Source organism: Erythrolamprus reginae, chromosome 2 (genome assembly GCF_031021105.1).
Source record: "Erythrolamprus reginae isolate rEryReg1 chromosome 2, rEryReg1.hap1, whole genome shotgun sequence".
NCBI lineage: Eukaryota > Metazoa > Chordata > Lepidosauria > Squamata > Dipsadidae > Erythrolamprus > Erythrolamprus reginae.
The window spans coordinates 96,064,892-96,082,067 of record NC_091951.1 but is presented as its reverse complement, the minus strand read 5'-3'; the positions used below and the strand labels follow the sequence as shown (position 1 = coordinate 96,082,067).

Below are 17,176 nucleotides of genomic sequence, written 5' to 3'. Positions count from 1 at the left end.
CCTATTTTGTGCTTATTTTCTACTATTGATAGAGGATAGGATGCGCTAGGATAGGTCACAAATCAGAAAGATGCCTAGTTAAGAAAGAAGCTAAATTTTGCAGAAATAAATGAATATTTATATAATTACTTATTAATAAAATTTGTATGGTTGTCTATCTCACAAAAACCAACTCTAGGTGGTGTACAACAATCTGATAAAACAAGACGTATATAAACAGTCATTATAAAAATAAAAGAATCAGTATTAAAAAATATTATTAAAAGCAAAAGATACAAACCCTAGACCAGTGATGGTGAACCTTTTTTGACTTGTGTGCCAAAAGGGTGGGGGGGCATGCCCATAACATTAACGTAATGCTCTTCCTCCACAGTGCCCCTTTGTGCATGTACACAAGACTCACCAAAGTCTCCAGTCTTCTGATAGACGTGTTGGGGCATTTTTCACTTTCTCCAGGCTTCAGGAAAGCTTCTTGAAGCCTGGGGATGAAGAAAAATGGGCCAATGATAGGCTACTTCCAGTTGGGCTGTTGGGCCGTTTTTCACCATCTCCAAGCTTCAGGAAGTTTTCATGAAGAGTAAAAATGGCTGAAAAGAGGGCAGAAAATCAGCTGGCCAGCAACCGCATGCACACTTGAGCTGACATAGAGCAATGCCTCGCATGCCCTCACATATGGCTCCGTCATAGGTTTGCTATCACTGCCCTAGACAGAGAATGAGAAATATCCACCTCAGTAGTGGAGCCATTTAGACATGCCTTCCGTTCCCTGTGATTCTCAGGTTTGGTGACATAACAAGACCTTGAGAGACATCAAGAGGAATGGGGCTAATCTAATTTTTTAGGGAAAACTGTTCCATAAGATGGGACCGACCAAATGAACATTCCTAGCCGATGGTACAAAACAAATGTATATTTTGATGGAAACATCAATTGCCTTGTTTCATTAGGACTGCCATTGGGTGACAGAATGAAATAATTATAAAAATTCTTAATGAATGAATTAAAGGTAAATGTCAAAGATAGAGAGAAGAAAAAGAAGATTTTATAAAAGCAACCAGTGCTTAAACCATCCAGATAGAAGCCAGTCACTAAATGTCTTACATTCTTTGAAGACAGAAGCTGGAAAACTCTTAAATGAGCAAATAACTAAACTATATCAGTTTCTCTCCAGCTTCCACTTCTGAAGACATCGAGACTGAACTACATCATCATATGATTGCAAAAAACGGAACTGTGATGCAAGGGCAGACCTGTCAAGTTTTTTCCCCCTCTCCTCAACAAAATATTTTAGAATTCTAAAACACGCCTAAACAAAATTGATTCACCCTTTCGATGGGTAGTTTCTTTCTTTCTATCCAGCTTCCAAAATGTTATCCAAATCACCATTTCACAACACTTTCAATTGGTAATTGGTAAAATTAGAGGCACCAATAGTTTTCAAGAAGTGCTGAATCAACTCATTCCACTGTAGCTTTTAATGTTTGCAACAATGTGGTACAGGAACCCACTTTTTCTTTTAAAACCAATCATTAGATTGTAGCTTTTTACTCAAAGAGCAGCACAAAGAACTTCCTTCCTCTATATAGTTTCATTTTGAGCACTGTGTTGGGAAAGAAAGAAAAAACAGCCACTTTCTGCATGACTAATTACCGTTATTAATCTACCTTTTAAGAGGCCACCTCCCTGCCACAAAACTTGAGCAAATACCACACTAGATGTCCAAAAATATTGGCTGGTTTTTGTATTGTCAGTATGCATGGGGTTGTTGAGTGAAAAATACTGTTTGATACAATTTTCTTAAAGCCACTTCATAATCACCAAGCAAGCAACATAACTAACTTTGCACAACATTGTTTTTACTTAGTGCAATCCCAGCTGAAAGAGTACAGCTCACTGAGCTACTTCCTGTAGGCTTATAAGATTGAGCTTATATACAGAAGCATCTAAAGAAAGAAGAGTGGATGGGGCAGCAGTTGTTAACACACAGTAACTAGGATTCTTGACACGTCCTTGCTATAAAATTGCTAAATAATTCCTTGCCTACCCTTAATCATATTTATGTCATCAGGTCTTAAGAAATACAGTGGTACCTCTACTTAAGAACGCCTCTTCTCTAGATAAGAACTGGATGTTCAAGATTTTTTTGCCTCTTCTTAAGAACCATCTTCTACTTAAGAACCTGAACCTGGAAAAATTTCCCAGGAAATTTGAGCGGCATGAAGGCCCGGCCAGTTTCCTGCCATTCCCCCTGGGTTTCTCTCTCTGGCGCAGTGCATGGGAGGCAGCCTCGCACCAGGTGTATGGGAGGCACGTGCTCCTCCTCGCCACCTCAGAGTCCCTTTATTTTTAAAGCCTTAAAATTTTGAATTTTTTATTCCCCTCACCTCACCTTCTTCCTTCAGCAGCCAGTGTCCTCCTCCTCTTATTCCACCTCTTCCTCCCACCCAAATTTCTAGCTTTTATTTCTTTCCTAATGGGTTTGCCCGCATTATTTGTTTTTACATTCATTCCTATGGGAAAAAATGCTTCTACTTAAGAACTCTTCTACTTAAAAACCTGATCACGGAACGAATTAAGTTCCTAATTGGTACTTAATTCGTTCCGTGATCAGGTTCTTAACATGTATACCAAGTTGATTTTGCAAAAGAAATAAATCCTGGAATCCATTGTTTTTAAATTGAAACAGTGATCTATGTAAAAATACACATTTAAAAGATGCCAAGTGCCACTAGTTTCATCTTCTCAATTTGTGTTATACTAGGTAAGTTACAGCTATTTACAAGTCTTCCATATCCGGGAAACAATGTTTACAGAAAACAAGCACCATTTTTCGGAACTGGATAAAAAAATTCCTCCTCAAGATTTTAGACAAGAACAATGTAATGCCCACAGAGGAAGTTAATAAACAATAAGGAAGTAAAAATGAAAACTAACCGCTCTGGAAGGATCACCAAAGTCAATCTGCAGGTTACCCATGGCTTTGATTATAGCCATGATGGATTGGATGGTGTTGCTGTAAACCACTGCTTTGTATTGTCGGCACTCCTCTTCTGAGTATCCATCTTCATGGATAATCCTGGAAAGCAACAGAAGAGGAAAGATTTTAAAAATCAGCATATCAAGTGTCTAAAAAGGATTTAACATTTTATATAAAATACTTCATGAAAGACTCTTTTCTATAATGTAATGTCACTAATATGAAATGAGTTTGCCTTCTGTTTTTGCCCATTCCTGAGCTGACCCACAATTAGCAATAAGAATGTGCCTGAGACCAGGAACAAGGAGTATCATCAGCAACAATATGCTGATGATACGCAATTGAACATTTCTGCCAGCTGTCCAAGTGAAGCTATTGAGGTTCTGTCCCAGTATCTCGAGGTTGCGAGGGTTAGAATGGGGAACTACTATCAAATAATTGAAATGCAACACTGCCAACACTAAGCAGTTATGGGTTTTGAGTTCTACATATCCAGGAACTGGAATGTTGTCACTTTTCTGAACAGTGTTGACACTTTCTCATTCAGACTTGGTGCAGAATTTGGGGGTTCACTTACAGTGATCCCCCGCTCGTTGCGAGGGTTCCGTTCCAGGACCCCCCGCAACGAGCGGGTTTTCGCGAAGTAGCACTGCGGAAGTAAAAACACCATCTGCGCATGTGCAGATGGTGTTTTTACTCCCACAGCGCTAGCAAGGAGCCGAAGATTGGGGGCGGCGCGGCTGTTTGCCGCTGGCATGGGGGGCTTCCTAGCAGCCCCCCAAACCCGGGTTGGGGGTCCGGGGGGCGCTGGCTCTCGGCGCTTTCGAGCTGAGTCCGGGAGCGAATTCGCTTCCGGACTCAGCTCAAAAGCGCCGATAGCCAGCGCCAGCGAACGGCTTGTCCACGCTGGCTCTCGGCGCTTTCGAGCTGAGTCCGGGAGCGAATTCGCTTCAGGACTCAGCTCAAAAGCGGCGAGAATGAACGGCGTGGGCGGGCGAAGGGCGGGCGGCAGCGAGGAGTTTGCGTGGGCGGTGGGGAAACTCCTTGCTGATGCCCGCTGCTCGCCCTCCCGCCAGCAAGAGGGGGAAGACCCAGGGAAGCCGCCCAGCAGCTGATCTGCCGGGCCCCATCTACGCATGCGTGCCCATAGAAAAAGGGCACGCATGCGTAGATGGTGTTTTGACTTCCGGGTTCAAAAATCGCAAATTACTCTGTTCGCAATGGTTGGGGACGCAATAACCGGGGGATCACTGTATATTCACAGTTCTTACTCAAAGTGTATGGGGCAGCTGAGGTTGCTGGGCCTTTGCACAATTGTTTGTTATATACCAAATGTACTTATTCCTAGATTGGCAAGTCTTAATCACTTCCTGATTGGAATATTGCATGAGCTATCATGGGCTTTCCTAAATATGCCCATGTCACACCAACACTCCGCAGTCTGCATTGGTTGCCGATCAGTTTCCGGTCACAATTCAAAGTGTTGGTTATGACCTATAAAGCCCTTCATGGCACCGGACCAGAATATCTCCGGGACCGCCTTCTGCCGCACGAATCCCAGCGACCAGTTAGGTCCCACAGAGTTGGCCTTCTCCGGGTCCTGTCAACTAAACAATGTCGTTTGGCGGGACCCAGGGGAAGAGCCTTCTCTGTGGCGGCCCCGACCCTTTGGAACCAACTCCCCCCAGATATCAGAGTTGCCCCCACCCTCCTAGCCTTTCGTAAGCTCCTTAAAACCCACCTCTGTCATCAGGCATGGGGGAATGGACACTTTCCATCCCCCTAGGCTTATAAAATTTATGCATGGTATGCTAGTATGTATGATTGGTTTCTAAATTGGGGTTTTTAAATTAACTTAAATATTAGATTTGTTTACATTGTATTATTATTGCTGTGAGCCGCCCCGAGTCTGCGGAGAGGGGCGGCATACAAATCTGATTAATAAATAAATAAATAAATTTCTATAAATACCCCTCGACACAGTAGGGCCCAAATATTTTTATCATATGTTGTTACAAGTATAAGTCAATCAAACCCAATTTTACAACAAACTTTATGGTGGTTGTGAAACATAGTTGTTAAGTGATTCCAACTTCCCTAATGAATGTTTTTGTTAGAAATTGGCAAAAAAAATTGCAAATCACAACTCTGCAGGATGATGCCACCTGTCATAAATGTGACCTGAAATTCATTCACATGTTTATGGGGAATGTTGTCACACTTGGAAATCTAAGTATAGCTTATAAACTACATTGTCCATGGCCATCATAATTTCCAATGGTTATTAAATGAATGGATGTAAATTGAGAACTATGTATACATGGGGCTGCCCTTGAAAGACCATTTGGAAGTTTCAGATTATCTAGAATGTAACAATGTGAGCAGTTATACAACGTGTTATGCTCATGTGATACTATGACTTAACCAGCAGTACTGACTCCCTATAAGTTTCTGAATGCAATACAATGTGCTTTAAAGCCTGACATGACACAATGCTAGGTTACTTGTGGGGCCAACTTCTCAAAGAGTATCTGCTTGCTCTACAGCTTCCATGGGGAGAATATGGCCCAAATTCCTTCTTTCAAACCTTGTCATCTCATGGCACTTAGGGAGTACAGGTGAAACTCGAAAAATTAGAATATCATGCAAATGTTCATTTATTTCAGTAATGTAACTTAAAAGGTGAAACTTAATATATGAGAGATACTCATAACATGCAAGGCAAGATAGTTCAAGCCGTGATTTGTCATAATTATAATGATTATGAGATACACGAATCCCAGTGACCAGTTAGGTCCCACAGAGTGGGTCTTCTCCGGGTCCCGTCAACTAAACAATGTCGCTTGGCGGGACCCAGGAGAAGGCTCTCTGGAACCAACTCCCCCCAGAGATTAGAATTGCCCCCACCCTCCTTGCCTTTCGTAAGCTTCTTAAAACCCACCCCCAGCCAGGCATGGGGGAACTGAGATACTCTTTCCCTCTAGGCCTTTACAATTTTATGCATGGTATGTCTGTATGTATGTTTGGTTTTATAATAAGGGTTTTTAACTGTTTTAATATTGGATTGTTATATGCTGTTTTTATTACTGTTATTAGCTGCCCCGAGTCTACGGAGAGGGGCGGCATACAAATCCAATAAATAAATAAACTAAATAAATAAATACAACTCATGAAAACCCAAAATCCACCATTTCAGAAAATTAGAATATTACATGCGATCAATAAAAAAAGTATTGTACACTGAACAATATCAAACCTCTGAAAAGTATAAGCATGCATATGTACTCAGTACTTAATTTGGGCCCCTTTTACAGCAATTACTGCCTCAATGCGGCATGGACACTATCAGCCTCTGGCACCGCTGAGCTGGTATGGAAGACCAGGATGCTTCAATAGCAGCGTTCAACTCTTCTGCATTGTTCGGTCTCATGTCTCTCATCTTTGTCTGGGCAATGCCCCATAGATTCTCTTTGGGGTATAGGTCAGGCGAGCTTGATGGCCAATCAAGGACAGTAATCCAACAGTCATTGAAGCAGGTTTTGGTGCTTTTGTCAGTGTGAGCAGGTGCCAAGTTCTGCTGGAAAATTTAAGTCATCATCCCCATAAAGTTCGTATGCGGATGGAAGCATGGAGTGCTCCAAAATCTCCTGGTAGACGCTGCGTTGACCCTGGACTTAATGAAACACGGCAGATGGCATGCACTAGCAGATGACATGGCTCCCCCAATCAATACAGACTGTGGAAACGTTTGCATCTCATTTGGAAACCAAGGACCAGAGTAGGGAGGAAGAATGGAGAGGCATACACTGCAAAATGCTTGAGATCCAGTGTAAACCTTTCACAGTCTGTGTTGATTGTTCATTGTACAAACCCTTTTTTATTGATCACATGCAATATTCTAATTTTCTGAGATGGGAGATTTGGAGTTTTCATGAGATGTCCTCCATAATCCTCACAATCATGACAAATCACAGCTTACACTATCTTGCCTTGCATGTTATGAGTACCTTTCATATATTAAGTTTCACCTTTTAAGTTACTGAAATAAATGAATGTTTGCACAATATTCAAATTTTTCGAGTTTCACCTGTATGTCAGAGGCTGCCCCTGTTTTCTGGAATGGCCTCCCCAACCATTGCATCCAATATACAATAGGCTCCCCGGCTTTGCTTGCATTTAGAAAAGCCATTTAAATCTGGTGTTATCCAAATAGGATCTCATTGAGTGGAATCTCCTTTCTTCTCGATTATTTGAAGGGTCATTGTTTTATTTTATATATCTGTATTTTTTGAGTAGGGTGGCTCTATAAATCCAATCAAACTATCACTTAATGTTAGTATGCATGTTTCAGAAGATGGTAAACACCTGCTTCAGAACACTGTTTTACTTTAGCTTTTAAATTATAATGTATGGTGCTGATAATCACTTTTCTCTGTAATATGGTTTAATAACAATATGGTCGAGTAACAAACTGAAGCCAAGTGAAGCTCACTATGGAAAGAACTCCACCGTATTGTACAATAGCCCAGCGAATAATCCACTTTAAAGCTGCTCTAGTTCACATCAGCCCTCAGTTCTATTTTCTGCAGTCCCCAGAGGCTCATGTTTGTGAAATTCAGTAACAAATTACCAAACATCAGCAGCATAATTTTCCATTGGTTTCTGGTAGAAAACAGTACAGCGGCTAAACTTAAAATGTTTAGTGTATTTATAAAGTGAAACCAAAAAAAAAGCCAGAAAACCTCAAAAATGGAAATATTTACTGATCGTGGTGTAACAACTGGAGTATATAATGTTACTCAAGTGTCAAAAGCAAGTTTGGGGTTGTTTTTTTTTTAAATGTATTAAGCCTCTGGCTAATGAAAGCAAGAGGAAAACTGATTTTAAATGCCTTTGATAAAGCACAATTACTCAAACTTGCAAAGAACACTAAACATTATAGGGATATTAACATCTTCCGTTTAAACTTCCTAGGAACTAAAATAGCAAAGTATGTTATTAATGCAGATATTACCTAGCCAACACGGATAACAGAAATGAAATTAATTATAACTAGCACTCTTATAACTAGCACTCAATTTTAGAGATATTCTATCTAATTTTTTAAAATCATCTTAATTGGCAGCCATCTTCTGGCTATTTTTCCATGAATGTCACCTACACAAAGAGACAACTGGTACCCCATTTAGAGTAATCCAATTTATATGTTAGAAGAGTTCTCCTAATGCTTTCAGTAATGATATGCATTACTATTACTATTAGTTTTCTCATCGTTCCTATCACCCATCTCTTCCCACTTAGGACTGTATGACTATAACTTTGTTGCTTATATCCTTACGATTTATATTATGATTGTTTCCTCGTTGCTTATTTGTACCCTATGACAATCATTAAGTGTTGAATCTCATGATTGTTGACAAATGTATCTTTTCTTTCATGTACACTGAGAGCATATGCACCAATGACAAATTCTTGGTGTGTCCAATCACACTTGGCCAATAAAAAATTCTATTCTATTCTATCATAAAATAACTTATTTAACTACACAAATCTGACAGAAGCTCTTCTACAGTTTACCTCTATTCATTATGTGCAAAATTACAATCAGTTCTTATACAGATAAGTTTTTAATAGTTTCATCATATATAGTTTAAGAATAAAAAATCTTAATAAAATATGTGTAACATGGGATAGAAGAGTACAATAATTGTTCATAAAAAAACAAGGCTTACTTCATCTGTTTTACAATTGTGCTCTTCCCAGATTCTCCTGCACCTATAAATAAAAAGGGAATGTCAGAAATGTGCTTTGATAGTTGTGCTATATAAATTAAGATATTAAAAATATAAACAAGAGTAAATTTAACAGTGTAATTTAATTCATTGCAATAACCAACATTTTTTCCATTGCAACATTTTTTCCATTGCAACATTTTAGAAATCTAAGATTTGGATTATTTAATACTAGTATCAAAAGAATTGGGACTACCTTGGATTATTTTCAGGGTATAAGTATATTTTGCAAGTATAAGTTATTTGGGTAGAAGTCTAGCAATCGCACATTTTTTTTTAAATTGAATCTGATTCTAAAAATATGTTGACGATTGAGCCAAACTTTGATGCCATTACTATCATTTATTTCCAGTGATTATTTTCTCTTAGCCAAGGACTGTTCAATTATATCTGAAAATACCATATTATGGCTTATCTTAATTTCTCATTATGAAATAAATGTCACTGATGATAAGACAAAAAAATCACAGAAAAGGATGTCTCACAGGTCTGTTCAAGTGTCTAAAGAGAATTAATAGTTCTGGGTCTTGTCATATCCATTAGTAATTCTTACCAAATCAACCTTACCTAAAGGAGAAATGTGACAAGTCATTGTACAGTGTGTCCTTCTAACACAAGAATTTTAGCCATCAATATTCAAGTTCTGATAGTTTTATGAGCAAACGTCTACTCCCGGTGGGGGGGGGGGAGCTAGATAGATTACATATGCAAAAAACCTCAACTTTCAACAGGTCATTTAACAACTGCTTGTAGTCACAATGGCCTCAGAATGGGTATTTTTTGGACTTCAGTGCTTCAGATCTTATGACCACATTTTAGGCACTTGGAAATCTGTTTGTACTGTATTTACAATTGGTTGCCAAGTATCCTGGATCATGTGATCTCCACTTGTAATTTCCCCAGAAAGTCAATTGGGGACCCAGCAGAAAGTTGGAAGCCTTTCTCAGCCTTCCAAAAACATGCGCTAATGATTTTTCTCCTCTGAGATGAGGAAAAAGCAAATGAGTGATCAAATGTCAGATTTTATGAGTGATCAAATGTCAGATTTTAAAAAGCAGAAAGCTGCTCTTCGCTCACTGGTCATTGCCCTCTCCATCAGGGGGGCAGAATCACCTCCTAGCTCTTTTTTAAAAGCTTTTTTTCTGCCTAAACTTGAGTTTGTTAGATCAGGCAGCTTTTCAGAATGCTAGAAATAGGTTTTCTGAGCTAGTGAACAGAAACAACTCCATCCCTCTGGAAGGGGGAGCTAGCAAGTAAAAGCCAGCAACTGACTAAAGTGGCATTCGCTCACTAGTGCTTTCCCCTCCCCTCTGGAGGACAGAACTGAAGCGTTTGCTAGCAACCTGGAAAACTCAGAAAGGCTTCTTAACTTTCCAGCACACTAGCAAGTGCCATTGTTCTCCCAAGTGCAGTAGGGAGAGGGCCTGAGCCTCTCAAATATAGTGGGAGGTCAGTACCTCTCCCCACCCTATCACACCCAGGCCATCTTCTTGGCACTCTGCTTAGCCTGCTTAATTAAGAACTGCAAGTGGGATTGCAGTCACTGAATGAAAGTCACATGGTGTATCACTTAAAAACTGCTCTCCTCAACAACCATGATTTGGGGCCCAGTTCTGGTTGTAAAGTCGAAGATTATCTCTCAGCAGGCTCAAGGTTGACTCAGCCTTCCATCTTTGGTGGGTAAAATGAGGACCCAGATTGCTGGGGGCAAGAAGCTGACTTTCTTTCTTTCTTTCTTTCTTTCTTTCTTTCTTTCTTTCTTTCTTTCTTTCTTTCTTATTTATTTATTTATTTATTTATTTATTTATTTCTAAGATTTGTATGCCGCCCCTCTCCGAAGACTCGGGGCGGCTCACAACACTTGGAACAAATCATAAATAATCTGACAAATTTAAAATATTTAAAGATTTAAAAAAGACCCCATATACTAACAGACATACACACAAGCATACCATATATAAATTAAACATGCCCAGGGGGAGATGTTTCAGTTCCCCCATGCCTGACGGCAAAGGTGGGTTTTAAGGAGTTTACGGAAGGCAGGAAGAGTAGGGGCAGTTCTAATCTCCGGGGGGAGTTGGTTCCAGAGGGCCGGTGCCGCCACAGAGAAGGCTCTTCCCCTGGGGCCCACCAACCGACATTGTTTAGTTGACGAGACCCGGAGAAGGCCTAATCAGTCGCTGGGATTCGTGCGGCAGGAGGCGGTCTCGGAGATATTCTGGTCCAATGCCATGAAGGGCTTTAAAGGTCATAATCAACACTTTGAATTGTGACCGGAAACTGATCGGCAGCCAATGCAGACTGCAGAGTGATGGTGAAACATGGGCATACCTAGGTAAGCCCATGACTGCTCTCGCAGCTGCATTCTGCACGATCTGAAGTTTCCGAACACTTTTCAAAGGTAGCCCCATGTAGAGAGCATTACAGTAGTCGAACCTCGAGGTGATGAGGGCATGAGTGACTGTGAGTAATGAGTCCCGGTCCAGATAGGGCCGCAACTGGTGCACCAGGCGAACCTGGGCAAATGACCCCCTCGCCACAGCTGAGAGATAAACCGTTTAGAGAGGCTGTAAAGCACTATGAAGCGCTATATAAGTCTAAATGCTAATGCTATTGCTATATTTGGAATATAGAATGATTATGGTTTTTTATGGTTTTTGGGAGGTTTTCTAGATTTTTAATTAGTTAATTGGATTACATTATGTATTGTATATTTTATACGTTGTGAGCCGCCCCAAGTCCTCGGGGAGGGGTGGCATAGAAATCCAATCAATCAATCAATCAATCAATCAATATATTTTTAACTGATTGGTGGTGTTAAGTGATGTAAAGTATATGAAAGAAACTCATTACTTCCATCAATGAAATTCAAATCATTGAAAAGAACATGAATGTACATCCACTGTAAAACCCTTAGTAGGTTTTTTAAAAAACACCAACCCACCCACCCCAAAAACAACCCAAGTCCCAGGGCGCCTCTCCTGGAATTATTTTCTCTGAATTAAGTGAAATATTAGAAAAATCAACAAAAGTAAATTGTGCACATTGACCACTCCCAACACTACAAAGAATTGGCCAAATTGTCATTTTTTTAAACAAATGGGGGGATCATGGGAGGGGGGGAAGCATACACATACCCACACCCATAATTCCATGCAGGTCCCCCCGTGAATGTGTGCATGACACACATACACCGCTTCCAGCACACAACGGCACATCCGTTTTTACTCTCCCTAGGCTTCAGGGCCTGTCTAAAAGCATGGAGAGGGCGAAAACTGCCTTCCCCACCCACCACTTCCAGAAATGGCCCGTTTCCCAACTTCCAGAAGCCAGAAAACGGGCCATTTCCTCCTCCAATTTTTTCCTGATTCACAGTGGGCCCAGAAGGCCCGAAAATCAGCTGGTCAATGCACACATGCAAACTTCAAGGCAGGATTAGACAGATTCATGAATGCCAAGTGTATCGGTGGTTATTGAAACCGATGTCCATGTGCCACCTCTATATTGGTTGAGGCACGCAGGATTCCCTTGAGTACCATTTGTTGGGGGTCGAGGGAAAGGAAGGGTCTTGCCTTCTCTTTCTGCTCAAGATCCCCATGGACAATTGGTGGGCCACTGTGTGACACATAATGGTGGACTCAATGGGCTTTGGCCTGATTCAACATGGCTCTTCTTATGTTCTTAATTCAACCTGAGCTCGCGTGCCCACTAATATGGCTCTATGTGCTACTTGTGGCACGTGTGCCATAGGTTCGCCATCATTGACTGTTGAATAGAAGATAGCTGAACAGATATCTCTCTATTAGATTTATGCCATTTTAAGATTTTACAAGATCTATATTTCTAGCATAGGAAATGCATGTGTATATCTGGTGAAATTACAGCTTCCTGGGGAGAGAAGAAGGGGCTTCATAGCAAAGATACTTGGTACTAATTAGACATTTTTAAAAAAACTATGCATCTTAGTAACACATTCACTAACAAGTTCAGATCCACAAGCTGTTATCTACAGATGACCAGCTGTTTGAAGCTTCACAAAGTATCACTCCGTTCTGGCCTCTCATATAGGAAAAGTATCCTGCTAATCTAATCTAGTTGCTCTTAATTACTTCTGAATCCTTTAGGAACTGACCCTAACCCTATCCCTAACCCGCATAGCAGAACCTAAGGTATCTGCGGTATCTGATGTTAACTGGGAGGTGAAGGTGACTAAGAAATCCAAGATCAACCGTATAGAGCTCATCTTGAATCTCTTGTAGACAATGTGGGAGTTAAGGTTCCTAAAAGTCCAGGATTGCCCTCCACCCTACTTCCCACACACACACACACACCTGAGCTCTTGAGCACAACAAAAATAATGGAGTACACTTCCTGTCTCTGCTCACTCATGGAGACCGGCTTGATGGCATGGATGTCTAAAAATTGTTGAATGGCAGACTACATTAGTTGCTTTTTAGGTAAATTATTGGAGTCAGGGCATTGCATGAAGTGGTTCCATGGGTGGGGTGCTGGAAAGTAACTCTGGCAGAAGACCTGAACTGAGAGCCTCAAGGACCCAGGCGCCCTCCCATTCGTCTACAAAAAGGGCCAAGCATAGGCCTTAGATATAGTCCCTCTGATCCAACGGCCTATCACTGTTGAAGACACTTTGGCACCCATGACTCTGGGGTGATAGGCTATAAAAAGTGCTTCTGACCTCCGAAAGGGTCCTGTGCGTTGGATATAGATTCTCAGCGCTCTAATGAGATCCAGGGTGTGCCATCTAATTGCCAAGGGATGGTCTCGTTGGAGGCAGAAGGAAGGTAGGACAATATCCTGAGTTCTGTGGAACATGGAACTGACCTTGGGTAAGAAGGTGGGGTCCAGTCGCAAGACTACCTTGTCCTGATGGAATTGACAAAGGTCCTGTCTGATTGAGAGGGCAGCCAGCTCCGAAATGCGTCGGGCAGAGGTAATAGCCACCAGAAATGCTACTTTAAAAGATAGGTATCTGAGGGATGCCGATTTTAGGGGCTCGTATGGTGCCTGCGTGAGGGAGTGGAGAACCCGTGGCAAATCCCAGGATGGATACCTGTGGACCTTGGAAGGTCTAAGGTTGGCTATGCCCTTGAGGAATTCCTGAACCTCTGGGAAGGATCGGAGAGGCTGTCTGCGGGGGGCCCCCAGGACAGAGGAAATTGCCGCCAGATGACGCCGGAGGGTGCTGGTGGAAAGTCCTTTATGGAAACCTTGCATAAGGAAGGAAATGATTCTGTGTATGGGAATGCACAGGGGAGAAAGGCCTTCCTGTAGACACCACTGGTGAAACTTGGACCACGTGTGGTCGTAGATTCGATTGGTCGAACCCCTTCTGGCCTTTAAAATGACCTCCACTGTATCGGGGTCGTGACCACGCAGTTCTAAGTCTCTCCTGATAACAGCCAGGCGGTGAGGTGGAACCACTCCGGGTCTGGATGGAATGAGGCCCCCTGCCGCAGCATATCCCCCGAAACGGGGAGTCGCCAAGGGTCCTGGACGGACAACTGTTGGAGATCCGCGAACCAGGGCCGGCGGGGCCAATGAGGGGCGATTAAGATTACTCGGGCCCTCTCGGTGAGGACCTTGTGAATCACATCCGGGAGAATTGGAATTGGAGGGAATGCGTAGAGTAGGCCTGGAGGCCATGGGCTCCGGAGGGCATTGATTGCTTCCGCTCCCGGGGATGGAAATCTGGAAAAGAAGCGAGGGAGTTGGGCGTTCGCATTGGTCGCGAAGAGATCCAGGACTGGTAGGCCGAATCTGAGGCTGATTTGATGGAACAGGTCCTGATGGAGGTTCCACTCTCCTGGGTCTATCGTTGCTCGAGATAGCCAATCCGCCTGGACGTTGAGGCTCCCCGAGATGTGGTCGGCTAGGAGCGACCGAAGATGTTTTTCCGCCCAAAGGCCTAACTTGAGGGCCTCCCTCATGAGGGCTTTGGATCTCGTGCCCCCCTGTCTGCAGATATGGCTTTTTGTGGCAATGTTGTCGGTGAGAATGAGAACGTGCCGGTTGGGAATGCGAGGAGAGAAATGCTTCAGAGCCAGGGAAACGGCTCTTAACTCTAGCCAATTGATTGGCTTGGAAGCTTCCTCCGGGGACCACGTGCCCTGGGCTATCATCCCCTGGGCGTGGGCGCCCCATCCCGATAGACTGGCATCTGTGGTGATGACAAATTGATCCGGGCACCTGAACGGGGATCCTTTGTCCATGGCCGGAGACTTCCACCACTTGAAGGATCTGCGAACCCTTGGAGGGATGACAATGCGACGATTTGAGTTGCTGTGCCCCGATCTCTGAAAGGGTAATAGGAGCCACTGTAGTTCCCTAGCATGAAGGCGAGCCCAGGGAATGATGCCTATGCATGACACCATCTTCCCCAAAAGGGAAGACAGGGATACTATGGATACTGAAGGTTTAGATAGAATGCAAGAAATTAACTCCCCTATACTGAATTTTCTCTCGGGAGAGAGAAAGACCTGGGAGGATTCTGAATTAATAATGGATCCCAGGTGTAAAATGGATGTGGAAGGTTGGAGATGACTTTTATCAAAGTTGATGGAAAATCCATGGTCCTGAAGGACTGACATGGTGACAGAAAGGTCTGTTTTCACTTTCTCTAGGGAGTTCCCATGAATCAAAATATCATCAAGATAACATAAAATGTGAATGGGAGACGCCCGGATATAGGCCGCCAGGGACCCCAAGAGCTTTGTAAAAACCCGAGGGGCCGAGGAAAGGCCAAATGGCATCGCCCTATACTGGAAATGCCTGCCTTGAAAGGAGAAACGCAAAAATTTTCTGTGGCATTTGGCTATAGGAATGTGGAGGTAAGCCTCAGTAAGGTCTAAAGAGACCATGAAATCTCCCGTGTGGATGGCGGCCAAAATAGATGATAAGGAGTGCATCTTAAACTTCCTATATTTGATGAATAGGTTCAGCTTCTTTAAATCCAAAATAGCTCTCCAACCTCCGGAGGGTTTTGGAACCATAAATAGGATGGAGTAAAAACCTAGACCCTTCTGACCGGGAGGAACCGGTTGGATGGCTCTGATGGACAATAAGTGGGAAATGGCCTCCTCCATACGGTTACAATCTGAGGAGGACCTGGGAGAAGGGCAGGAAATGAAACGTTTCGGGGGGGGAGAGATAAATTCTAAAAGAAGGCCTGTTTGAACAGTGTCAATGACCCAGGGGTCCTTGGAGGTGAGACGCCAATTAGAGGCGAAATGGGCCAGGCGACCACCTATGGGAATTGAGGAAAAATTACCATCTAGGTTTCTTTGAAGCCCTGTTAGAGGACGCTCCCCTTTGGAAGCGAAACCCTCTGCCCCTGGAGTTCCTACCTTGGGAACGAAAACGGGGGGAATACTGACCTGGAGATCTCTGATAGGAAGCCGCTTGGTCTTGCTGACGCCCTGGGCGACGAAAGGACTGCGTTTTGGTAGCCTTTTTGGTGGTTGGACCCAAAACTTTCTTCTTGTCCGTGGTTTCCGTGAGGAGTGGATCCAGAAGATCACCGAAAAGAAGGTCGCGCTTTAAGGGTCCCAGGGATAACTGCCACTTCTGGCGTACTCCCGCTTGCCAAGGGCGAATCCATAGGAGTCTTCTTGCCGTTGTAGAAGCTGCAATAGACTTAGCAGAAAATCTAGTAGATTGTAAAGTGGCATCAGCCACGTACTGAGCAGCTGCAAAGACCTTGTTGAAGTCTTGTTGACCTCTCAAGTCATCGGGAGGAATATGCTGTTGAAGTTGGCGAAGCCAGAGAAGCATGGCTCTGGAGAAAAAGGAAGCCGCTGCAGAACTTTTAATGGCCCAGGAATCTGCGGTGAATCCTCTTTTGAGCATTTGTTCAATCCGCTTGTCCTCTGGGCGGAGGACTTCCTCTGCTTCGCCTGGCACAGCAGCCGCCGAGTGAAGGATCTTGACCGGTTCATCCGGTTTTGGAAAAGATAGGAGCTCCTCATAGGAAGAGGAAAGTTTGTACAATTTTCTATCCTTGGTTGAGGGATTAAGCCCAGAGGCTGGGAAATCCCACTGTTTAAGTAAGGCATCTTTAAACAATTTAGGCATAGGAATTACCTCGTTATCCTCCTGTTCCTCTGTGAAGTAAGGTAAGTTCTCCTCCGGGGGGTCAGTGGATGTGGAGGCCTGTTTCTCCTGGGCCGCCAATCCTGTAGAAATTCTAGCTTTGAGGAGGAGAGATTTGAACAATTGAGAAGGAAAAATAGTAATTGGAGAAGGCACCTTTATATGGGATTCCTCATCATCTGAGAGGCCTTGAAAGGGATCCTCATCCTCCTCTACATCCTCATATTCATCCTGGGAGGATTCTGAATCATCCTGAATAGGAGCTCTGACCGCTGGGGAGGAACCCAAAGGGCGGGAG

The 17,176-nt window shown here is 43.0% G+C and overlaps 1 protein-coding gene across 1 annotated transcript in view; it reads right to left on the bottom strand.

Moving 5' to 3' along the window:
* Positions 1–17,176, bottom strand: part of GNAI2 (G protein subunit alpha i2) — a 155,988-nt gene that overhangs the window by 65,660 nt on the left and 73,152 nt on the right. Inside the window, exons 2-3 of the mRNA XM_070738779.1 lie at positions 8,710–8,752; positions 2,935–3,076 (exon numbers count right to left, since the gene is read on the bottom strand). Coding sequence (XP_070594880.1) covers positions 2,935–3,076; positions 8,710–8,752 — 185 coding nt within the window. The remainder of the gene's footprint in view (positions 1–2,934; positions 3,077–8,709; positions 8,753–17,176) is intronic.